This window comes from Micropterus dolomieu, linkage group LG03 (assembly GCF_021292245.1).
Source record: "Micropterus dolomieu isolate WLL.071019.BEF.003 ecotype Adirondacks linkage group LG03, ASM2129224v1, whole genome shotgun sequence".
NCBI lineage: Eukaryota > Metazoa > Chordata > Actinopteri > Centrarchiformes > Centrarchidae > Micropterus > Micropterus dolomieu.
Window position 1 is genome coordinate 6,054,630 of NC_060152.1, and position 26,326 is coordinate 6,080,955.

Below are 26,326 nucleotides of genomic sequence, written 5' to 3' on the forward strand. Positions count from 1 at the left end.
ACGCATGCAGTTTACCACCAGAGGGTGCCGTAGGCGAACCAAAGTGTGTGAAAATACATATAGCCAGGGAAGCACTGAATTCACATCCCGTCGCAGTGATACACAGATCATCAGAATAGTTTAGATATTCGAATGAAATTCAGCAGATTATTTGGAAATTATGTTTACGGAAAGTAATCAGTGTTCACGGATCGTCGGTTTACCCACACGTTAAGAGTAGGCTACTAATACTTAAAATTAGGCCACTATCTTTGCTGTACATGGGAATCCTACTAGGCTACAACTCATCTGTTTTTTGCATTAGAGGGCGACAGTGGAAAAATTAAATAATCTCATTTGGGACCTTCGCGCACAGCATCCAAACACTCTCCGTGCGCAACCGCCCCAAACACAAAGCAAATGAAAACTGTATAAACCCTCCAAGCTTATGCGAAAGGTGACGCAGGTTGTCTGTCCATGAGAATAAGACTGTAATGGACTACCTCTGATGAAAAACACTGCATTGCTCATTGATATTGATATTCTTACAGAATGTGTGTGTGCGTTAAGATTATTATTGTACTTTATTGTACTATTGATAGGCTATCATTTTAGATATTTCGTGTCTGCCTTTTACTAATCTAATATTCCTGCAGGAATTTTGTGTCAGTGAGCAGGAGAGTCGGGAAAATTTAATCCTTTTGGTCAGTCATCAAGCTCTGAAGTGGACCCGCGCAGAAATGTTGGAGCGGCCCCAGAGCCCCACGGCTACGCACACAGCAGTTCGGCTCATCTCATGGTCCTCACTTTATCTCAGCCCGGTTTATAGACCCTCATTCCGCGGCGAAATGCCACCCAAAGAGCCACAGCTGACGGGACTGCAAGCACTGACTGCATCTTAATAAGATTCTAGGTAAAATATTTAATACTTTCTTTGCATGCCCAATACAGTAGCCTGCACCTTTCATTTATTTACTTATTGTATAATGTTACAGTTTGAATGACAACTTTAATGTGTAGACAAGTCATGAGCTGGATGTTATTCAACTAAGGCTGAACGTTTTTTACATTTAGAGATGATTATTTACTGTACATGAACTTAATTACATTATATATTGTTTAAAGGTCTTAGTATTTGAACTTTATTAAGACTAATAAGCAATTGCATGGATTATTCTGGCTTTATTTATTTAGCCTATTTACACATTTTGGCACTCCAATATTGCAGGTATTTTATAAAGCACACCCTATCCAGGATATTTTGAAAGAAGGTATTAACATTACTGTCAGAAACCACAGCTTTACAGCTCCCTGTTTGGGTATGGTTAGTATGATGCATGATAGTAACATATAAAACAGTTGAATCTTATGAGACTGGCAGATTATTTTGAGCTTTCCGTAGACTGTAACTTTATGTACTTTGTCTTATAACAAGCAATGCAACTGCTTTCTCTGTGAGGATGGACATGTTGCTGAGGGGAAACATGAGGAGAGGAGTGGGGCTCTGCCTTCTGCTGTTGGCTCTCGTATATGAGGCCACATCCCAGAGAAGAAAGACAGGACGCAGGAACAACTACAGGCTTCATGACGATGGAGGAAATGGTAATTGTTTTTATGAGTTGGCCAACAATGTTGGTGGGGAATAAGTGGATCCCCATCCGAGATGATGGTAAGGAGTGTAGTAGTCAGGTCATCAAACTTAAAGTATCAATTCCTTGGTGTTAAAATCCCAGTTCAAGTTTAAAACTGTTGATCTTTTAAGCCTTTTACACCAGTGATTGAACTAAAAAATCCAGAGCTCACAGGTCACAGTCGGACCAGGGCAGGGTGGCTGTGGATCAAGAGATAGAGCCAGGGTGTCCGCTGATCACAGGGTTGGTAGCCCGGTTGCCAGCTTCTCATGTCCACAACACACTGAACCTCAAATTTCTTGTATTGTTCAGGCCATACTCTTGGCCACTGACATATTAGGACATCCTGTTAGCTGTGTATTTTCAAATTTACACTATCCTTTAGGCTACCTCCATGCTGATGTGTTCAAAACTAACCAGATGATCAGATACATATTAAGAGTATAGTAAAACTGAAAAGATAACCCTTAACTCTACCAATGAATAGATCAGGTGGAGGGCAGATCGGCCTTGAAGAACTGCGCCAGTCTGTGTTTTCTAGAGGCTGGTGAAATAATGCATCTTTGTAATTTTCTGCCATGAAAGTTGTTTTAGTTATAGCCCCTATGTGTAGGATCTAAAGATTTGGGGCTTTAGTGACTCCTAGTGAAAGAAAGGCAACAATGCATACTTGAGCTGCAATTAACATTTTTTCAGGATATTTGTTTTGAATCAATTAATTAATTACCAAGTTGCCTCCATATGTGTAAAGCAGTGGTTCTCAAACTGGGGGGAAGGGCCCCTTAGAGCCACTACAGGTGGGGGTGGATGACCAGAGGAAAAAATGGAGTGGAACTTACGCTACATCCACACTACTACATTTAGATTTTGCTACATTTGCACCTCTCGTCTAGACTAAAATGGTGAATCCAAAGTTTGAAAACGGTGCTGACCCCGTTTTTGTTCTCCGGTATAGCGTTTAAGTGCGGACAGGCGAAAACAGAGGACTTTAAAAACGATAACGCAGACAGTCACATTTGGTTTCCTGATTGGGTCTTATTAGTCATGAAAAGCAAAAATATAATGCTACTGACAGTGTTTTAGTTTTGGTAGTTTTATTCGAATATTTTTTATTGTGCAAATAGCACTTGTACTGTCCATTTCACTGTTTACTTTGCGACGAATCCCAGTCTGTTGAATGAACATAATTTACATTAAATGATGGAGGAAAACAAGTGTTTAAGGATGCTATCCTGCTGGCCAGAATAAAGGTAGAAAACAGATGGTAGAAGTTAGTTTATTTGTCACATTACAAAAGGTTGTAAAGTAAAATTAAGTTTGTAACTCCCTTCTGCTCCGAAGCAGACAATATACAGTAATAGAAAATCAATCATAAAATCATAAACTATATTCAGTGGAGCAGTGCTGAGGATGAACTTGAGTTTAAAAGTGTCATAGCTTGGGGGGGGAAAGCTTTTCTGCAGTCTAGTAGTGCGGCAGAAGAAACTTCATTATCTCTTGGCAGCAGGGTGAACAGGCTGTGGCTGGGGTGGGTACTGTCCTTTAGTATCCTTTGGGGTCTTCGTAGACACCTCACCGATATTACTGATGCTCTGGAGATGGGTACCAATGATCTTCTGAGCAGTTTTAATCACCCGCTGCAGAGCCCTCCTGTCCTGGGCTGTGCACATCCCATGCCAGTTTGTGATGTTCAATGCTTTCTATTGCTCCTCTGTAAAAGCTGACAAGAATTTAGCAATAGAATTTAGCCTTCTAAAGCTTCCTTAAGAAATACAGTCGTTTTTTAGCTTTCTTCACCAGCGTGGAGACGTGAGATGACCATGTCAGGTTCTGTGTGATGTTGATTCCCAGGAACCTGAAACTGTTCACTTGCTCCACCTCAGCTTCACTGACACAGACAGGAGTGTGTGTCTAATAATGTCTTTTATTTAGAATTGAATTCAACTTGTCTCCTTGTTTAAATGTTCCATCTCCAATATTGTCAATGATTAACAAGAACTTTTTCGGCCTCAGAGGGTGGGCATGACAGAAAAAGTTTGAGAACCACTGGTGTTAAGTGACTTTAGGTCCCCTGAAAGGCACTGTAAAAATACAAACTATTAGTATTAAGTAAACAAAATCTTCTGAGAATCCAATAACCTAATTGCTTAACTTTATGTTAATCAACAATTCAATGAATCAAGTCATCATTTCAACACTACTTCATGTTGCTCAAATTCTACACATAGTGGACACAATGGTACATGGATATCACCCTACTAATACCACGCTTGCATTTCTGGTAGTAGTTAGTTGTGGCTTATCTATTAGAAAGACTATGCTGTTGAAACCTTTTCCAGATTTTTCCAGAAACCCTTCCACAGTATTGTGACTCTCTACATTCGCCTGAGGTTTTGTTGGTGTCCCTCTCCCACAGGTCTGACATGTTCACTGGAGGTTGCTTTCATTCTGGACAGCTCGGAGAGCGCAAAAATATTCCTGTTTGAGAAGCAGAAGGCCTTCGTGTTGAGCTTCAGCACCCGCCTCTCAATGCTGCAGGTAGCCGGCTGGACAATGAAGGTGCGAATGGCTGCACTTCAGTACAGCAGCTCCGTGTCCTTAGAGCACCGATTCTCAGCCTGGAAAGACCTGGATTCATTTCACGGTCGAGTCAGCACCATGAACTACATCGGCCATGGCACCTACACCACCTACGCCATCACCAACGCCTCGCAGCTGCTGGTGCAGGAGACGCCGGCGGACAGCGTCAGGGTTGCAGTGCTGATGACTGACGGGGTCGACCATCCCCGCAACCCTGATGTGATTTCAGCTGCAGCAGAGGCCAAAGGTCACGGCATAAAGTTCTTCGCTGTAGGTTTATCAGACATCGCCCAGGAGAGTCAGAATAACGCCAAGCTCCGGGCCATCGCCAGCTCACCTGCTCAGCAGTTTGTCCAAAGTCTTCTTAATCCTCAGCTAGAGGAGAAGCTGCTCAAAGAGATGGTGAGTGTTGGCTCCAAGTGACACGAGGAAAAAACAAGGACCGGGTGTGTTTTTGTATCCCAAAAGTGAGTTTTAAAAGCAAGAAATCTTGGTATTAAGTTATGTAATCATTGTGCTGCTAGTAACTTAGTCTATTTTGTACTGTGGGTAAATAAATCTAATGCCTGTAAATAATTATTAAAGCCCCTATGTGTAGTGGTGGTATCAAAAAGACACTGGGGAAGACCATGGAGACAACCCATTGAGAATAAAAAGTAAAAAACAGTGAGGAAATTTTCTTGCCTGTTAATAATTCATCATTTAGCTGACGCTTTTATCCAAAGCGACTTATAATGGCTATATATGTCAGAGGTTGCACGCCTCTGGAGCAAGTAGGGGTTAAGTGTCTTGCTCAGGGACACATTGGTGGATGTCACAGTGGGAATTGAACCCAGGTCTCCCACATCAGAGGCATGTGTCTTATACACTGCTCTATCGCTACCCAAATATTACCAAAAAAGCTATTTGCGGATGACGCTCAGTATCTATCGAGTGCTGACTTTGAGCCTAAAGTTGTATCTTTACATCTTCCCCTTACTTTGAACAAAACAGATGCTTTGTGTTTGTGTAGATTAGAGGTGCTGCGTCCAGATGCTGCCTCATTTTCATCCAACAAAGTTTACAGATTGCCTCATTAACATTATCAGGTTCCAAATTAGCATTGAATTAGACATTTAAATCAGAAATCTTGCCAAATAGACACCTTTGCTTTTTGCTTTCACACCAAATCCCCTGCTGCTGTACTGAGCAGAAGCAGCTTATAATTGTAGCATATTTTATTGATGAGGTTTTTTTTATTGATGAATGTGGACACTGATAAGTGAAAATAAACTAAATGGGTTTTATTAGTATTTTTTTAAAAACAACAACAGTGGAGGCAGTCGTAAATGTATGTAGGCCTAATCGTCCTTAATCTGCGTATGCCTGAACACTGTGCAACTTCAGTAACAATGACTACAGCCTAGCAATATACAAATAATGACAAATCATTTCAAAGATGCTGTAATCTCATAAAAATCTAGACATAAGGGCTCTAATGTGTGGCTTTCAAAATGCACCTTAGTTTGAGTGTTGCAGGATTGCTGGTTGTTGACATTGTTCTGGATTTGTTGGACACCTGGGTTGAGGCAAGTAGTATCTGTAAAACTTGTACAGATAGTAACATATTACCAGATTGAGGTCAAACTCATTAATGCCAGAAAGCTCAAAGAAGTCATCACTATTAGGTTCAAATCTCGACCCTGGTCCTCTCTGTATGGATTTTGGATCACTTTGGCTTTACTCTTCTAGGATAGATCAAAAACAGAGCAGAAATCATTAATAAATAAAGTTAAACTTATGTTATTATGAAGGAGCCAGCTCAATGAAAAAAGCATTGCTTTGTTTTGCTGCAATCTGTCACTGCAATTAACATTTCAAAAAGTTAACTGATCTGAGAATGAAGTATATACCATCTTCAAACTGAATTTAAGATATGAAAATCGACTCCTCTATAGAGTCATAGGGTTTTCAAAAGAAAGCACCAGTGTTTGCAAATACTATATTTGTTAACCATGCGCCACTGCTCAATATGCTTCAGCCTTTAGTCACAACCAAATGCCGCTATTGCACGTCTGATTTCACATGCTCTCTTCCACTTGTTTGGTTGAAGGTGCAAAAATGCCTGTCATCCGCCGCTGTTTTGTTTGCTTTTATTGAAACCTTGCTTGCTTCTTGGCCCTCCGCATGGTCGAGAGGCACGAATGATCTGCTGCACATCAAGCAGACTATCACAGTGACATGAGCATGCAGCTTTTTCTTCCCCCCTTTTCCTGCATGTTCTGTCCTCAGAGTGGGTTCATATCTCAGGGACACAGTTGTGTCTGCATGGGGAACGGGGGGGGGGGGGCTTTCCCGCTTGCTTTGCATTTTTCCAGACACACAGAAATGTCGGGGTCAGGGCTTGTCTGAGAAAGAAATGTATGGTATCATTCATTCATTGACATTTATAGCTTGAAAGAAAGACTCCATAAATCAAAATAGTGTTGAGGGAAGACAACATCTCATACAAAGGTACTAAGGTTCACCAAAACTAATAAATGTATCTTTTCTGTGAGTGAATGATGTTTGCCATTAACATTTTCTGTCTCATGTTTTGCATCCAGAGTGCAGTCGCATTTGAAGGGGTAAGTCTTTCAGTGCAATCCAACATTTTACTTGATTATTTTAATTGATTTGTGTAAACGGAGGCACTTATGTTGTATTTTTCTCTCTGTTAGTGTCCACAGGCTCAAGTGTGTTTGTGTGAAAGAGGAGAGAGGGGCCCTCCAGGAAGTCCAGTGAGTATTTAGAAATGAACTATATGTTGAATTCCATACAAAAACTATAATTTTTACTAAAATTAAAGGATACTCACTTTGTCTGGGTTGCTCTGTATTTCTTCAACACAAACATACATAGGCATCATCTTGTCTTATAGCATGTAACCAAGATTTAACAGGGAACTATTACAACTCCAGGGTAGAAAAGGGGACACAGGTTTCAGAGGGCCACCTGGTGTAAAAGGAGCAAGGGTAAGTCATGAACGCCACAATGAAGCAAACTATTTTAGTGTCTGATTTTATTCAGCTCATTTTAAGTTGGTCTCTTTTTTTTTTATAAGGGAGAGCCTGGCTTGAATGGTCAACCTGGAAGTGAAGGTCCACCGGTAAAAAACAATCTTTCTAACTATCAAGTAACATGTACAACGTATTAGGGCCATTGTAAATAAAAAATAAATAAATTATGGAACCGGGGGAGGGGAGTAATACTTCAAGGAAGAAGTCATAAATTGATGAGAAAGAAACTCAGATGTTCTTTGAGATTGAAGTGGTAAATTTATGAGAAAAAAAACCCAAAATAGTGTTTTTTTTTTCAGTCATTAATAAGACAAGACACAGTGCATACATAAGAGATGAGGTGGAGCTTTTAGACAGATAGATATGAGGGACTGCAATAAAGCCATTTGAAAGCATGTGTCTTAGTCATTTATAAATGTCCAGTTTTTTATGCTTTTGGTCTTTGAGCAGAAGGAAGTATCTCATAATAGTGGTTGGTGAAAGTATCTTATATGTGACGGCTGTTATTAACATCTGCATACCCTGCTTTTAACAGAGTACAGACACAAGCACAACTGAAACATAGTATTTTTAATTTTTTTTCTTGCAAATGTATGACTTTATAATCTCAGAGAATATTAAAGCTTTTTTCTTGTAAATTTGTGATTTTTTTATCGGAAATTTTCCACTTTAATCTCAAAGAATTTACAATTTTATTTCACATAAATGTACAGAGGTTTCGTTTTGAATATTCCCCCCCTCCACACTCCATTTTATTTTAACCCACAATGGCCTTAATATGCTGTTGTAAGCATGCCTCTTGTCAAATGAAATGCAGATTTTAAAACTGTTTCACCTTTTACAGGGCCGTCCAGGGTATAAGGGCAACACGGTGGGTTACATTTAACTTTGTCAATCAGTTGTTTTACTTGGCCTGAGAAAATAAGCAGAGGGGTCTAATCTTGTGTTTGGTCTTTTAGGGCGAGAGAGGAGACTGTGGCGCTCCTGGGGAAAAGGGCGACACTGTATGAACATTATTAACTACACTACTTTAATCAATAACACATACTTTGGCCCTCATAATGAATTAAGTGTCATTTTGCAGGGCCCTGAGGGACCTCCAGGCCAGCGGGGACTGAAAGGAGAACAGGTAAAATCAGCCAGATATCTTTTTAATTGAACTGTAACAATTACAAATCTTGGTTTGATCATTTTAAACCCTACAAATGCAAGTTTTACAGGTTAATTCCACATATGGAAAAAAGCATATCCTAACCTTTTGCGTCTAGTATATCCAGCATATTTTGTTACCTGCTTATTAAAAGTATATTTCTTCAAGCTTGCTACTTTAAGAATGAGTAGTGCAAGTGATGTAAACAAAATGATAAAACATTTCAGGAAAATACTGTTGGTTTGTTGCTCCACCGCTTTGTTCCACACTGAAACATCTCAAATACTGTTGGTGGTTTGCCATTAAATTTTGTTCACACATTCTTGTCACCCTCAGGATGAATTCTGGTAACTTTCATGAACCCTTAACTTTTCATGTAGCGCCATCATCAGGTCATAAGTTGTCAGATACTTTAAATACCTGCAAAACTAATGACATTCATCAGCCTCAGCTGTCCTTTGTGTTTACATGCTTTAAACTAAGATAGTGAACATGGTAAACATTATTGTTGCTGAACATCAGCACGTTAGCATTGTCGTAGTGAGTATTAGCATGGAGGTGTTAACATTTAGCTCGAAGCACCTCTGTGTGTAAGTACAACCACACAGAGTAGACTCTTAGTCTTGTTTAAATAATTTAACTTCGATAAACTTTTATAGACCTTAATTTTTATCAGCTTATCATTAGATTCATTAAATCACTTTACCATTTGTTCATAACAGTTTTTCATTTCAGATGCAATTTTTAATTGTTACAAAAAAATTTCACTCATCCTTCACGCCCCTGAACATATAGTTTATTGCCTGCTGATCATATTGTCATACACAGACAATATGTCAACATTGGACAGTTTGTTCACTCTCCAATATGAAAAATGGAAGTGGAATTTGTCTCTTATTCATCTCTGCACTAATGGAATGTGAAGATTGGATTATGGGTAATCCTGATACTAATGTGGCTATCCAAAGCAGTGAATCCAGGCTTGCAGGATATTATTCTTTTGCAGGAACAGACTTTGTGTGGTGGGATTAGTGCAGGGACCTGGCCGCCCAGCACCACTCTTCCTCCTCTGTGCTACTGGCACAGTGTCAGTATAACCTTGTTATTTTGTGAGCTTGGCCTAAGAATTAAAGAACATGAAAGCCGTGAATGTTTATTTAAATCCTGTTGTATTTTTCATGCAGTGGTGGTGGGTTGGTTTTGACCTGCACATTGGTCATACAACGTGGGGGCTTCATTTTAAATCCATACGTGATCGTTTTGTGCAGCTGGATTCTAATTTTTTGTTGCAAATTAAGAAAATCACCTCAGCTGTGTGGGTAAAAATAATAGATACTGTTAAGTACATTACGGATGTGATTAAGTACCTTGATGTTGCATGCATTTAGGGATTGTATAAGATTTTAGATTTGTTTTGCAGGGTACGGTAGGACTACCAGGAGACATGGGTCCTGAGGGTCCAGCAGGACCTAAAGTAAGTTTCCCTAAGACCTCAAGATGCATTGAAATTTGGAGAATTTTCAACTGTGTGTTCTGTCATTTCTTTGCTGAACGTTTACAGCAGCAAAGGTTTGATTGGCTGGAGTAAAGTCTTGGGGTAAAAATCTTATCACACGTCCCAGCATGGACTAAGATTTGAAATGTTCTAACTTTGATAGTGGTACACAGTACAAAAGAATAAATAGTTTTTCAGTAGTTTTTATTTACATTTTTATAGGTATCTGGAAGAGGAAAAGTAACACACTGCTCACTAATATTTCCCACAATATCTAGCTAGCAAGCTAATGAAGCCTTAGTCATGGGGAAATAATCTGACTGAGTATAAAGTCATAATATTTAGTAAGTATTCAGTTATTCTTGAGTTTGTTTGACTTTTTTTCTGAAAATACATCAAACATTTCACCAGTACATCAAAACTTTTTTCAGAGAATAGCATTTCTTAAAATATCTGATTTACCCAGGTGTAGCCAATAATACTGCATTGTACTGCTTCATGCTAGATTCTGATTTGTTAGCCTGTTATGTTTTTCTCACCCCCTTTGTGTCAGTTTTTGTACAGTTATTCTACTACTTGCCAAGAGTAAGCTGCTGGAACCACTCCCTCGTCTGTGCCTATGGAGCTACAGTTTGGAGGCAATTAGCTTAGCTTAGATTAGTTTACCATAGACTGGAGGTAGGGAAAAACGGCTAGCCTTGCTCTGTCCAAAGTTCAAAAATACACCTTGCAACACCTCTAAATACTTTATACCTTGTTTATTTATTTACATATAATTATTTATTTACATACAATTTATTTACATATTTTTTTAAAAATAAAATTTGTGGTTTTAGGTAAGCATATTTTCCCAAAATGTTGAACTATTCATTTGAGGTTTGAAGACTTGTTTTTAAGAAATGCAATACTGGGATCTCAAATTCCAACATCAACATCCCAAAGATTCAGAGCATTCTGTCAGTAAAAGTATGATTATTTGGTCAACAAAATAATTTAGTTATTCAACATCATTCAGCAATTTGTGGTTATATTTTTTACTCAGAGTAGTGAGAATAATGAGGACAGTTCTCCCCAGACACTTTCCCACAGAACATTTATAATGTCAGATAGCAGCATCAAAAAAGGGACAACATAAAAATGACCTTTAAAATTAGTGCTGAAGGCTAATAAGATGCGGATGCCTTCATCGCCATAAAGCTGTCCTGCAGCTTTTTAACAAAGATGTCTTTATACAGATGAAATCTAATGTGATTTATGGCACATCCAGGAAAAGTCCAGATATTAATCAAGATCAAGTTTTACAGAAGGAACAAAGGAGTGGTCTTTATTTTGTAAATGTCATAACAGTTTGAAAATAACCTGTAATCTTCACTGATGAAGAGAGGAGTATAATATGTATTTTTAAAATATTTTCCATCTGATGTCACGAAGACACTACTGTAAATGACACAAACTTTTATTTATTTTGTAAGAATTTTAAAAGACCGGGGCCAGTACAGTTTGTTAAATTATAAAAATGCACTGCAGTTAAAATCCAACAAACATGAGGTTGAGGTTCTACTTGCAGAAGATGTTGCATGCAAAACATCTCAAGACGCAAATGTAAATGTAAATGGTAGTACACAATGGATACCTAAAAAGCTGTTAACATTTATATACTAGTGTTACTTACTGGATTTGGATGGTGGTCATTTTATGTATATTCGTGGTCTTGGTTGAATCTCTCTGTGTGTACTATACAGTCATGTTCTGCATTTGGAGAAGACAACACAGTCAACCACAAAGTTGTAGAGTTGCCAGGAAGGTGAACATTTTATTGAGATTGTCCTTGGTGTGGCCACCTGCAGGAATTTTTACTAAATTAAAACAAAAAAAAAGATGCCAAAGGGAATAAGAAAACACCCTGTACATGTTATTGTGTAAAGTCTAAAAAGGGAATTGCTCTTGGCAATGTTGAACTGCCATCACATAACATTCAAACTTCTGAAATTGTTTCCTTGCCACAGGGGGACAGAGGGCCCAGTGGTGCTTCTGGGCCACCAGGGGACATTGGTATTGGATTCCCAGGAGCCAAGGTAACTCTCATGTGTATTTAAGATGGATTGTATTTTTCTCTGTTCCAACAATGTTACATAATTCTGAAAGTTTTGTGTAGTCAAAATAACTCATAAATACAATCATTAATGTTTTATTCTCTACGGCCCCCCTTATCGGCTCATTTGAAGAGTTACAGAACATTTTAGGACTTCTTTCACAGCCAGAAAGATTGTTTGATAAGATAACCCTTAATAGAGTTTTATCTGATAGTGAGATACTGTCAAACCCTTAATAAGAGCGAGAGATACAAGAAATGTTATCACTCTTTAATGAATTACTGGAAAAAGTTGTAAGAGTTGCAAGTTGATGACTGGTGCTGCATTATGCTTGTAGGGTGAAAAGGGCCTTCAGGGAAGACAAGGTCCCACAGGTCCTGTTGGGATAGGAGAACCAGGACTACCAGTGAGTGTGAAAAATGGTCTCATGTTGTACTGGTGTTGATTTATTTTAAGTCCAAGTTTAAGTCTTGCTTCCAATATTTTACCTAGGTATATGAACAAAGTATTATCAGCAAAATGTATTTAAAGTATCAAAGTAAAAGTACTTCTGGCAGTGTAGGCAACCCTTTGAGAGTCAAACATATGTTTCATACAATAGGACTATTTGACAAATAAGCAGTGTTTTAGTATCATAGGTTGTTGAGGTGGAGCAAATTTATAACTACATTATACACTGTTGGATAGTTTAATCTTTAATAGTGTCTCATACTTTATAAATTGATCATTTGTATTGTATGTAAAATCATAATCTACTAAATAACTAGTAAGTCATAGTGGAATAAAAAGTACAATATTTCCTCTGTGCACTTTACTGCAACCCCCCTCCACCATTCCTGGCAATCAAAGTTTTGAACAGTTTTAAAACCCCTGCTGCCACCTGGAGCTCCACTATGCAAAGTTTCTCAATAATGCACCTTTATTCTGTCTTACATAGAACCACACCGCATTATAGACCTGACCTTCCTTTTTTAGACTTCAAATATGTCGATTTTTATTAAAAGTCATTTTTTTGTTCCAGGGTCCCCCAGGACCACCCGGTGCACAAGGAAACCCCGGACCACCCGGAGAGGGGTTTCCAGGGCCGAAGGTGAGTCAGGTTTTTTTTTACCGTGTGTTGACTACAGGAGTGGTTCTCAGTAATATGCTACAGTAAACAAAGCACATTGTGATTGTAACCTAAATTTATGCAGATTTTCATATCATTTGAATCAATATTATTCTTTAACAGTAATTAAGACCCTATAGTCAGTGCTTAGTTTTATAACACAATACTTTATATGTGCCCTGCATTTGCCATTCAAAGTTTTATGGCATTTTTAGTGTATCGTTGTTTGTGTCTTGTGTTATCTTATTATGTTGTATATAGTATAGGTGCTGCCAACCAGATTAGGCTATAAATGCTGTGGTATGTACTTGTCCTGGTTAGTTCAATTAATATTTACATATAAATACAGAAGAAGGGTTGAAATACACAGAGTGGCAGTCTGGATATTGACAGTTGAGATAATGGAGCCGTTTCATTACACAGCAGCAACAATGTATAGCCCCTGTGCAGATACTGATTCAAAGCTGTCAGGTGTCATTTTTGATGGTCGTGGTATCGTAAGATCAACTCAACAGTAGTGTATTGAGTGTCTAACCAATTATAACCACACATGATGCAGCATTCATAGGGTTGTGTTGCAGTCAACCACCAACTGCCACTGTGCCCTTGAGCACTTTGAGTTTTTCTTATCTCCTGTCCTTCTGCAAAGCAGAACAGACTAATTCAGAGAAATTACAACCAGAAAATGTTTCACTGATTGCCACAAAACATAAATAAAAACAGGAATTTACATTATTGGCCTAAAATGGTCACATTACGACACGTGTGAAGCTTATGCAAACATATTATGAGAGCTGTTTTGAGAAAAGTGTTGTCTGCAGTATGTCACACTTTACTTTGTTTTAGGGTGATCGAGGACACGAGGGTCCCAGAGGCAATCGTGGACTTCCTGGTGTTGGGGTCAAAGGTGACAAGGTAAATAGACTAAATAGTCTGCTGATACTGAAACATGTTGTGTTATATACTGTGATTACTGTGTATCTTGTATGATTTTAATATATTAAGATACATTTCAAATCGTTTTCTCAGGGCAGTGACGGGCCACGTGGGTTTCCAGGTCCTGTTGGTGCTCCTGGTTTAGGACTTCAAGGAGAAAAGGTAAAAGCTGTATTAATGCATGTCAGACAAGCTTCTGGCAGCCATATCAGATTAGAAAAGAACAGCCACAGAATAAAAACAGCTTTCCCCATCTGCTCACTTCACTTTGTTTTCAACTTAATCTTCTTTTACACAGGGGGATCAAGGCCCAGTCGGACCTGCAGGCCCAAGAGGAGCTGCAGGTATTGGATTAACAGGACCAAAGGTAAGATGGAGGTGACGCGCATTAACAGGATGTTTGTCTCAGAAACAGAAACTCAGACACTAATTGTGATTGACAGTCAGCTGACTCACTGCGTGATTGCATCAAAATTGTCTTGCTAATTTTAATCACACAAATACGCCTGTGAAACACAGCTGGCTTGTCAATCAAATGCTTGTTTGAGTTTGAATCACTCTCCCTCACTGAGGCAACAGAGAGGCTGCTTTTTGTTGTTGGTTTATAATCTGAGACACATTTATTTTACATTCAGTTCTGGTTAATTTGAGGTTCCTTTCAGGCATTGTTTTATAGCATTTTCTGTGTCCTAATTTTCAAAATGAAAAAGGACAAAAAAGATCTGAAAATAAAAACCTGGAAATGTTCAATTGCCACCGTACATTTGAGCTTGAAAGCTTTAAATCCAGGCATTTCCATGTCCATCCTAAGCTCTACTCAGAGTTTTCAGTTTCACTTTACAGTGTCAAATTGCAATTGCATGTAAATCCATTTTTCATTTCAGTATAAACTTTTCTTTTGTCTTCATTAATTTCCCAATGCCTTCATTATCCTTTGTGCTGATGTAAAAATCGTATATTTCTCTTTATTATTTAAAGACAACAGTATAATCAGTAAATTGATCCTAAAGTATTATCTGTGTATCAAAAGCTTGATGTAACTAATTCCTCTGTGCCAAAGAGCTCCATTGTCCTAAAACTAATAAAAACACTAGTGAGTTGTGAGTTGCCTTGCAATGGGTGACATTATGTTCCTTTATTAAGTCTTAACCTTTCACTTAACCCTCAATGCAAAATGATCCTTCGTTTCATTTACAAAAAACAGACTACACTATTTTTTTAAATTCAGAATCAAATTTGCTTGAATTTTACCTGTTTCTTGTTGACCATTAGTTTCAAAGCTTCACATAGTAGCAACACTGAATATTCCACTGACTGTGTGAATGTTACCTTTAGGGGAATCAGGGACTCCCAGGTGAAGTTGGACTTCCAGGCGAGAGAGGTGTGGGAGAACCAGGACCCAAAGTAAGTGTGCTATTCTCCTCTAAACACTATTACATTACTCACATAAGACAGTAAACTCCTCCTTAAACAAATTGTTTGACATTTTGGGAAATGCACTTATTAACTTTTTTGCCAAGAGGCAAGAAGATCGATACCACTTTTATGCCTGTTCACTAAAAATTAAGCTACAGCCAGCTTAGCTTAGTTTAGGATAAACACTTTGGTTTTTTTTGTACAGATCAAACAAAAAATATATAATGTGTTAATTAATGAGCTTTAGAGATGCTAGTAGATGTACTTTGTTTTTCACCTTTGGACAGATTGATCTTCTTGTCTAACTCTTGGCAAGCAAGAAAATAAGTGTATTTCCCCAAATGCTGAACTGTATCTTTCAAGTTGAACAGTAAAAAAAATAATCAACTCGACATTTAGTTGCTGCTCTTGTTCGGACTAGTGACACAAACTAAAATAAACAAGCTTTAATCCCTAAATCACTGACTGTAGAAGAAGAAGAAGCTGTAGGAAGGTTAAAGGTCAGAGCCGAATGATTTAAAAAAAATACACGGGTAGTTTCAATATTGCTTTCAGTGACTTGACTTCATTCTCCATTACTCTGCACACCACCTATGCTCTTGCTCTTTCCTCTCTCAGGGTGAACCAGGGTCTGAGGGGTTAATAGGTATACCAGGTCAGCCAGGAGAGGATGGAGCTCAGGGACAAAAGGTAACTACATGATATAAAACCAGTTTCTCTTGTTTCATTTACTTCAAATAATGCTTACCGGTCTGCTGCTTCATTGACTGTTTTTAATGACGGCAGGGTGACATTGGGTTACCGGGGCCCAGGGGACCTGACGGTGCTCCTGGTAAAGGCGCACCAGGAGAGAGGGTAATGGACATTTTTCACAGTTGATATGTATAAACATCCTGTAATCTGTGGGTTTTTAGAAACAGTGCTCTTCACATGATCATCTAAAAGCTTGACTCAAAGTTGATGATTCAGAGGCCTGTTTGAAAGAAAATGAGCAACAATTTTGTGTTATTTTGGCAGGGAGACAGAGGGGAGAGGGGAACGAGGGGCCAGCCAGGTGCAGTGGGTCCTGTGGGGCCAATGGGGTCAAAGGTTTGTTTATACAAAACAGGAGCATTGTATATGAAAGTATCCTAACAATTTTACACAGTATTACAACTTTAAATACCGCTGCCACATCTAAAGGTCTTAGCAATGAAGTAGTGAGTAAATGGTTTGAAATGATGAACCAAAACTAGGAAAATAAGGTTGGAAAATACAGAAATGTGCCTTTAAGCATCATTTTATAGTCCATCCTCAGGAGTGTAAAGTGAATTTAGTTTAAATCAATTAAAATACATTAGGGTTAATTTAATTATAGATTAATTAACAAATAGTTTTCTCTCTTTTAATTAGTGCTAGACAAATTAACAAAGACAAAACAGACGATAACAGCCAAAACGTGATTTTACCATATCTATCAATATACCAATTATTTTCTTGATTAAATGTTTTAGTGCTAAAATATACAAGTTAGTAGTTAATACTACAGCCTAACTGAAACCACATTTTTGATACCAATACTGATATCTGAGGGTAAATGTAAAAGCTAATAACGATATATTGGGTGATGCATGATGCATTTTTAACAGTAAACCTAGCTGGAAATGAAATTGTTAATAAATAAAAACTACAAAAATACCCTAAAATATATAATAATATATAATAATGTAATTTGCATTAACATGCAGTCTTTAAAAGATTTATGTAATGGAATTGCTTTATGCATAGCACAGATGTACCAATAATTCTACTGGTTAACCTTATTATTTATCAATCCCTAATAAAGACAATCCGTACACTATACCAAACAGTCCATAGTGAGTTGTTTTACTAATTGCTTTCAACCTAAAATTCTTTTTACAATTAAACTGCAGATGTCTGAGTCCCACCACATTGACTTGTCAAGTATTAGTCTGATAGGCGTTTTCTCTTCCAGGGGGAACCAGGAAATATAGGGCCACCAGGTGCAACTGGACCACCAGGGAGGGGTATGCCTGGTGCCAAGGTAAATCCATGTGGCGCTACCAAACGGCCGCTGTAACTGTCAACAACAACAGCAAGGTTGGTTCATTGCTCTACTTCTCTTTTTTTGTTTGTTTTTTTCAGGGAGAACCAGGCCCGCAAGGTCCAGCTGGAGCTGTGGGAGAGCCAGGGATCGGTTTAACTGGAGCCAAGGTGAGTTTTACTCTTCACTGATCCTCCCATGAAAAGTACTGATAAAAGTAACATGTTTTGGTTTATAGGGAGACCAAGGGTCCCCAGGGCCAGCTGGGACACCTGGACTGAAAGGTGAAGGTTACCCGGGCCCTCCAGTGAGTATCAACCTACATTACAGCCTTCATCACTTTACACCCTGTACTGTGTAATTACTTCACCCTGTGTGTTAGGGACTTCCAGGGCCTCCTGGTCTGACAGGAGAGACCGGAGCAGATGGCATCGGTTTACCTGGACCAAAGGTAAAAGTTCACCTAGGGAAGAAAAAAAAAACGTGAACATTGTCATCAATGAAAATGCTAAATTGTTCATCTCTGTTGTAGAAGTAACCTTCGTTTCTCTGGACATTTTCTTTACAATAGTGCTAGTTTTGTTTTTTCCCTGGATAGTCTTGTTGTTGTATGCATTTCCACCATGTAGTGTTGTGATGCTGCAGCAGTTCTCAGCACAAGTGTCAGGAGATAAAATTACAAGATAAGAAGATGATTGAACTCTTTTCTGATATAATATAATAGATAACACAAAAATCCTGGAAACAGAAAACAATTCTGGTTTAACCTGATTTACAGTATTATGGTGGTTTTACTTGCTGTGTTGATTGTTGCTTTGTATATTAATGTTTTATAACTTACAAGCTGTTTCCTGTTCAGGGGGACAGGGGCTTGCCTGGACCACCTGGACCTGCTGGGCCACCAGGGATTGGCCTAATTGGTTCTAAGGTAATCTGTCCTGCTCGAAACAATGGCTTGTATATTGCCAATGAATGCCTTAAAAGTCATGTTGGTGTGCAAAAAGACACCGTTTTCTTTTCTTGCAGGGTTCAGCTGGCCGAATGGGACCACCTGGTCCCCAGGGTTTACCTGGAGAGGGCATCCAAGGACAAAAGGTAAGCTGTCAGTTGCAAAATCTGAAAGATAAGGAAAGTGAAGCTTTTATTTTATAGCTAAATTCAGGTGTTGCAGCTGCACAAGGACAGTGTTGTACTTAAAGTAATAGTGCAGTACCATTTCATAATGGTGTGATAAGTAGCAGTAGAGTAACTGTAACAGCATAGTCCAGAATAATATGTAATAAGTTAATAAGTTATGTGATTATACTTAGTGTTTGTCTGTATTAAATTAGAAATATTTTGTAGTAAGTACATTATATAATAAAACTGTATAGCATAAACATAATATAGTATTATGAAGTTTAGGACATAATACATAGATTAGTACAGCAATCAAGGTTGTAGTAGGTTGAAATATAAGTATTACATGTGATTATATAATAAAACTTCAGTAAAGTCAGTAACTACAGTCTCTAATCAGCTGTATTATGTTGTTTATGAGGGCAAATGTCACCTGACTGGACTCACAGAGTGTCATTAGTCCGTTTTTGTAAAAGAGAAAAAATTACTATTTCCACTGATTTGTGAGAAATTTTTCAGACTCAAGAGTCAAATATAAGGCAATATGTTTTTGTTGAATGCATACAAAATAGTTTTGGTTTTATCTTTGTGGAAAGGACGAGATGTTCAAACTTTACTGTCCTGTTGAGCAGGACCCCATTTAGTTTAGAATCACAGGCATGTGTGCTTAAAGACAGACGAGAGAAACTTTCAATTAGCTCCACCATGTCTCCTCAACATAGGCTGTGCTCTGTTTACAGGGCGAATCGGGATTTCAGGGGATCCCCGGCCCCAGAGGTCCTCCTGGACAAGGTCTGCAGGGGGACAAGGTAACATAGCACTTGTATTATCAACATAGTTATGAAATTGACCGTATGTAGTTTTGTTAGCGGCTTAAAACAAAAGTCAAAAATAACTTCCGTGCTTACAAAAATACTACGCGCAACATACTCGTATTAACCAACCCATGGTCTGTGAACATGTGAGCCCAAAGCAACAACAAATGCAAAAGATCAAATGTTACTCAGTCTGGATTGCTTGCTCACTAATGTTCAGATGGTTTTCACTTGCAGCTCTACACATATGTTCATATGTACAGGGGCTCTCCTTTAGATGGGAATAGGTTACCCATACTATGTGATTGAGGCTGATAAGACGACTGTGTCTTTCCTCTTGCAGGGGGAACGAGGGTTCAGAGGTGAAAAAGGCAAAAAGGGAGACAGAGGAGAACCTGGAGAGTCAGGAGCCACCGGACCTTTGGTACTGGATTTTGTTTTCAAGAGTAAATCTCACAACATGTGAACAGCTGATAAATTATTATCTCTTTCAAACCACAGGGTAGAGTTGGACAAAAGGGAGAACCTGGACTTACAGTAAGTACTGTGCATTACTCATTACACTGAAAAACGTGCAGTGCAGTCAACAATATCGACGACAATGGTATGTTTGTCATTATTTAGGCCCTGTACTTCTGCACATTGGATCTGAAATGAAACAGTGAGGTTTAAGTACTGTCTTTCTGCTTTAATTTGAAGAGGCTTACATCCACCTCAGGTGAACAGTGTAGGAGTTGTAGCCCTTTTTATATATATAATCCTCCAACTTCAGGGGAAAGTATTGGAGTAGTTAACATAAACTTTAAATAGTCATCATTCTATTATTCTTGTCAGACTTTCATGTTTAAGGGTGTTTGAGGATGTTCACATTTGTTTTGACTGTATAGAAAGGAAGCTACTTTATTCCAAGAATTGGAGTCCTCGGCTGCTCAACAGACTTTGGATTTAAACACATTAAATTAAAGCTGAAAGTTAGATCTTTTTCATTTCTTAGAGTAGGCCTACTGTAAACTCAGTGACAAATATTGCACTTTCTATCTTTCACAGAGGGAAGAAATCATCAAAATAGTGAGATCCATATGCAGTAAGTAATCAGAAACTTGACATGGGCATTTTTAGTTTTTGTTGATGTCTATAACCTAGCTGGGTCTCTTGCTTTGTTTCACTAGGTTGTGGAGTGACATGCCGCCAATCGCCCTTGGAGCTTGTTTTTGTGATCGACAGCTCCGAGAGCGTCGGTCCCGACAACTTCAATGTGATAAAAGACTTTGTCATCGCCCTGATCGACCGGGCCTCAGTCAGCTGGAACACCACGCGGGTTGGTGTGGTCCTTTACAGCCACATCAACGTGGTGGTGGTCAGCCTCAGACAGGAAGCCACTCGTGATGAGATCAAGTCTAAGGTGCGCTCCATGACCTACTTGGGCGAGGGTACGTTCACGGGTAGCGCCATCCAACAGGCCACCCGGGTGTTCAAGGCAGCGCGAGCAGGTGTGAGAAAGGTGGCCATCATCATCACGGACGGCCAGGCCGATAAAAGAGATGAGGTCAGTCTGAAGAGTGCCGTGTCAGAAGCTCAAGGAAGTAACATCGAGATGTTTGTGATCGGGGTAGTGAATGAGAGCGATCCTCTCTATGAGGAGTTCAAGAAGGAGCTCAATTTCATGGCCTCTGACCCCGACAGCGACCACCTGTACAGGATTGATGAATTCAAAACACTTCCAGGTGAGCTTCATGATCATGCACTGTGTATATTAAAGGGTTGACTCACCCAAATTACAAAACAAACACATTTTCTACTCATCACTAGTGTGTTCTAGTCATGCAGATAGTTTTGGTTTTATTTGTCCTGATTTTGATGTATCTGCAGTGGTAGAAAGTAAATAAGTAACTTAGGCTACATTTACTCAAGTATGCTAATAGAGCCTCTATAGAGGTACTTGTACTTTACTGAAGTAATTCCATTATCTGATACTTTGTACTATTCCACTACATTTCAGAGGAAAATATGGAACTTTTTACTACATTCAGATTATTAAAACAAAATGTAATCAACAAATAAATTATGATGTATTATTATAGATTGAACTACCATGCATTATATAGAATTAGCAATGGTAATGTAATATACATTATTATACATTATTCTGAAATGAACTATTCTCTATAATGAGTACTTTTACTTTTGATATATATTTTTATGCCAATACTTTTACTTAAGTAAAAGATCTGAGTACTTCTACTACCACTGTCTATCTGTAAGATTTATAATTTTTGGTTCACACTGAAAACCTGTGGAAACTCCAAAGAGGACACTGTCAAAATGTGTTATAAGGAGCAGCTACTTTCAGCAGAAAGTAGTTTCAGTGAAAACATGTTGTGGATTATATAGATATTATTCAACAATTTATTTTTACCTTCTCTAACTTTACTTACGTCCACCAGGAAGGCAAGACTTAGGTGTCCAAAAATTAATTTGCACTTCAAGGAGGACTTTAAAAAAGTATTCTGCTGACACATGGTGGCAACAAAGAGCAACTGTAAGATTCTGCACTGCTTCATCCTCTACACACTCTGGATAACTGACAGGAAACAACACATAGTTTAGATGTGAGTCTGGGAAAATCAGTCTTCCATAACATCTACTACCATGGTGCTCTTGAGCAATACACCCCAAACTGCTTGTGTTTGATCCGTGGCTTTGCTGGGAAGCAAGAAACATGAATCCAGAGACTGCACCAGTGCTCAAAAAAATCCCCTGGCTATTAAACAGAGATTAAACTATACAGAGCAGTATATCATTGTATATATTTACTGTCATGGTCTTGTCTTGCAGCTCTGGAGAGAAAACTGCTAAGTCGTATCTGTGAGGACGGAGAAAGACACTTGTTCAGCTCCATCCCGAGCTCCAGGCTGCCTCCAGGAGTCCCTGAGGTCTCCAGTAATGTTCGAGAACCCCCGTACAGGACAGATACAGACATACCTACCTTCACAGGAGACTTCAGGAGAGTTCAGATGGTGGTGAGAACAAATCTGTCTTTTCTTTACCTGCTTTTGTCAACTTAGGCTGTGTACGTATCACTGGCAACATCCAGAGGCAACTAGTAAAGTAAAATAATCTAAAACTATTTTGTATTTTGTACAATGTCAGTCTGTTGGAAAGTCCACCACTTTGGTCCAGACTGAAATATCTCAGCAACTATTATTTGGATTGCTAAGAATTTTTTTTGTTTCAGATATTCATTGTGCTCAGAAGATAAATCCTAATGACTTAAGTCATACCCTGCCCTATCCATCCTTTTTTTATTCATCCAATTAAATAACTCAACATCTTCTGGATGGATTGGCACAAAAACTGGTCAAAGACATTTATTGTTCCCACAGGATGAATCCAAGTGCTACCGGGAGGTTGACATTTGTGATTTTAAGTGAAATGTCTCAACAACTATTGGATTGATTGCTGTGAAATTTGGTTTAGATGTTCCTGCACTGTGCCTAAGTACAGTCTCACAGAGTTGCTAGCGTCTTGTTTAAATATGTCCTCGTGTTAAAATTCTCTGCAAGGTTTATCTCTTATCTTGTCTCAGTCAGTACGGCTGGACAATGGATTATTAATGTTTTCTGACTTGACTGTAATGTTGTTTTTTAGTGTTAAAGGCTGCATTACAGTAAACTGACACAATTCTCTAAACTTATTTGGCTATTTCAGCAGAGTTAGAAACATTGAACATCTGTCTGGTCATCACATCCACATAACCTTTTCTCAGACAGCATAAAACCAACCCCTGATAAAGATTAAATATCATTTGACATCACCAGTATTTAACCCTCCCAAAACATTTTCATATTATTACTAAGGTTATTTTAGAGGTAATACTGGCAGTAGTGGAGAAAGTATTCAGGTCCTCAGTAAAGTACTGTACACAAAAGTACTCAATGTGGAAAAATGTTCCCTGTGTTATATATCATAAGATTATTATAACTCATATATTAATGTAAAAACAGGATTTTACTGTTGTAGTATGTTGATTTGGAACACATATTTAACTATTCTATATACGACTGCAACTAATGATTATTTTGATTAATCTCCAGATTATTTTCTCAATTAATCGATTGATTGGTTTGTAAAAAAATTATACAGAGCTCAAAGTGACACCTTCACAATGCTTGTTTTGTCGAACCAACAGTCCAAACCTCAACATTATTACAAATAAATTAAAAGCAGAAAACTCTCATATTTGAGAAGCTATTTCCATTAAATGTTTGCCATTTATGCATTAAAAATGACTTAAACAATTATAAAAAATAGTAGCCACTTAATTTTCTGTCAATAAACTAATTGTTTTGGCAGTACTTAACTATATAAACAAAACATCATATTTTATAAGTTCTGGGTTTGTTTTATATGCAAAAACCTTAATTTGTAAAGTAAAGTAACTAAAGTTGTCAAATAATTGTAATGGAGTAAAATCAAAATATTTCCCTCGGAAATGTAATGGCTTTAACTGTACTTGAGTAGATGTACTTAGTTACATGCCACAAATAGACTGGGAAGTGCCCTACTAAAATAAATGTGTTAAGTCTGAAACAGAAAATATATTTCAAAGCTCATTCTTTACCTTTAGGAACACATGAAATCATCTAAGTTTACTTACATTTACATTTATTCATTCAGCTGACGCTTATCCAGAGGTCGCATGCCTCCGGAGCAACTAGGGGTTAAGTGTCTTGTTCAGGGACACATTGGTGGACGTGTCACACTGTATAAAGTATTACACATAATGTCTCCAGGTTTTTGCTCAAGTGTGACCTGTGTGATTGATAAATAGAGCTGGCTAAGGTGTTATAACATGACATTTGTATTATTTTATCTGGACAAATGGAACAAGAGATTACATCATTCTGCACCTGCTCTGTTACAGCCTGGTCCTCCAGCGCCACAGCCCAAAAGAGAACCCATCACTCCACAGAGACCCAGGATGGACGACAGAAACTCCTTAGACACTCAGAGATTTCCACTCTTTGACAGGGAGCCCTTCAGACCTGTAACAGAGTTCCTCCCACAGTTAGACTTAAAGGACCCCACTAACCATATGGTGATGACAGGAGCCATAGGGCCGGCGGGTCCCACTCTGAAGTCCGAGCCTGAGGAGAAGACACCCCCACCATTGGCCACAACTCCTCCACTGCTGCCTTCTGACACCTACGTATCAGGTAACTGCTGAGAGGCTGCAGTAGAGATAGGATGGGGAAATGATTGATTTAAATGTTAAAGATGAAAAGAAATATGCACTGAATGTTTTCTAACAGTTAGAGATTTTTACATTTTAAGCCCTCTGCACAACTACCATCTGGTCAAAATTTGAATTGGTCCAATATTTATTTTATATTTTATCCTCCCCCTCCCCCATTTGGCTCTGGTGTAGTGCTAATTGTCAAATGTTAGCATGCTAACATTTGCTAACCTAAGATTAGCTTAAAGCTTTCATTGTGCTTTAACTTAGTAAGTAACAGCCTCACAGAGCTACTAGCATGGCTGTAAATTCTTAGTCTGGTTATGTTTGACACTTGTGTTTTTGTAATCTCCAGCGGAGAACTGTGGCCACCCCTTGGATCCAGGACCTTGCCGGGACTATGTGGTGAAGTGGTACTACGATGCCACAGCTAATTCCTGCGCTCAGTTCTGGTTTGGAGGCTGCCTAGGAAACAGCAACCAGTTCGAGACTGAGAAGAGCTGCAGAGACACCTGCGTCAAGTTCTAATATGCACATGCCTGTAGTCACAAATATACATGTTCGTAAATGGTCATAAAACATTTCGCTGTGACTTCATATGTGCCTATACCATGAAGTTCACTTCAACTTCAGAGCCTTAGTATTTTACTTGTAGTTACTTGACTTGGATAGAGGAAGTAAACAGCAAATGGTATAAAAAGCATCATTAAACCAATTTAGCCTAAAGTGGAGTTTAAGGTTTTTAATTGTTCAGTAGGCTAAGTACTATTACAGGCGTGGGACGCAAAGCTGGATACATCCAGTATCAGGACCTGTCAGGATTCCTGCTACTGTAGCTAACATCACAACAAAAGTATATCTTGGTGCACTAGAAAGTAAACCGAATGTCTACAAGCATTAAGTCATTTAATATGCCCTGACACACAAATCATGGCAGAAGTGGCTGCAATAGTGTTGTGTGGCTCAGTCCGAGCCACTTCGTTTGTTTCCCATTTTCAGATTCAGAGCTGTGTACAAACACCAGATCTTGTTTAGTGCACACACACTGGACGGAATCGCATATCCAACTTTTAAAAGTGTGTTTTTTTCCTGTCGGCCAGAGGGACTTGTGTGAGCCAAGCCAAGCTAATACAGAGAAAAATACCGCATATCTATGATGTTACTTACACTGCTGAACAGTTCCCGCTACAAATAAAACTAACTTTGTAACCACTAACCTTTCTATACAAAACGTAACCCTATTGTATGATGCAATGATGTATTTTTCTACTTACTGTCATATGTTTATGTGTTTTAATACTGTGAAATGTTATTAAAAAAACAAACAAATAAACTTATAATTTAGTGCATATGCAGGTTGAATGCCCTTACTGTAAGTCGCTTTGGAACAAAGAAAAATGTTGCTCCTGGTTGTATTTGGCCATTTGCTTCAAGAATTTAATAGACTTCCTCTTAACACATAATTTAAGAGCATCAGAGGAAATAGCTGGTACTGTGGTTACATTTGCAACAGCAATTTAAACCTCCTGATAATTTTCCACATCTGCAGTTGGTCCATCCTTGATAAACAAATTAGTTAGGATGTGTCAAATTGAAGAACAAAAAGCCAGTAAGAAGCAGATCTTGTTGAAGTTCAGAGGAATCACCTCCCATAACAACCACAACAGGAAGATGATTCACTGAGAA

The 26,326-nt window shown here is 38.5% G+C and overlaps 1 protein-coding gene across 1 annotated transcript; it reads left to right on the forward strand.

The window, feature by feature from the left end:
* The first annotated feature begins 111 nt into the window (after positions 1–111).
* On the forward strand, positions 112–25,977 carry col28a1b (collagen, type XXVIII, alpha 1b). The gene is made up of 35 exons (XM_046044809.1): positions 112–892; positions 1,439–1,581; positions 4,027–4,592; positions 6,776–6,796; positions 6,890–6,949; positions 7,130–7,183; positions 7,273–7,317; positions 8,073–8,099; positions 8,188–8,232; positions 8,313–8,357; positions 9,799–9,852; positions 11,880–11,948; positions 12,304–12,372; positions 12,988–13,056; positions 13,921–13,989; positions 14,104–14,172; positions 14,309–14,377; positions 15,346–15,414; positions 16,045–16,116; positions 16,213–16,281; positions 16,444–16,515; positions 17,402–17,470; positions 17,572–17,640; positions 17,709–17,777; positions 17,853–17,921; positions 18,330–18,398; positions 18,497–18,565; positions 19,330–19,398; positions 19,748–19,828; positions 19,906–19,941; positions 20,452–20,488; positions 20,574–21,128; positions 22,240–22,424; positions 24,329–24,620; positions 24,996–25,977. The coding sequence occupies exons 2-35, from the start codon at positions 1,440–1,442 to the stop codon at positions 25,166–25,168; spliced, it is 3,597 nt and encodes a 1,198-aa protein (XP_045900765.1). The 5' UTR covers positions 112–892; position 1,439; the 3' UTR covers positions 25,169–25,977.
* Positions 25,978–26,326: the final 349 nt, after the last annotated feature.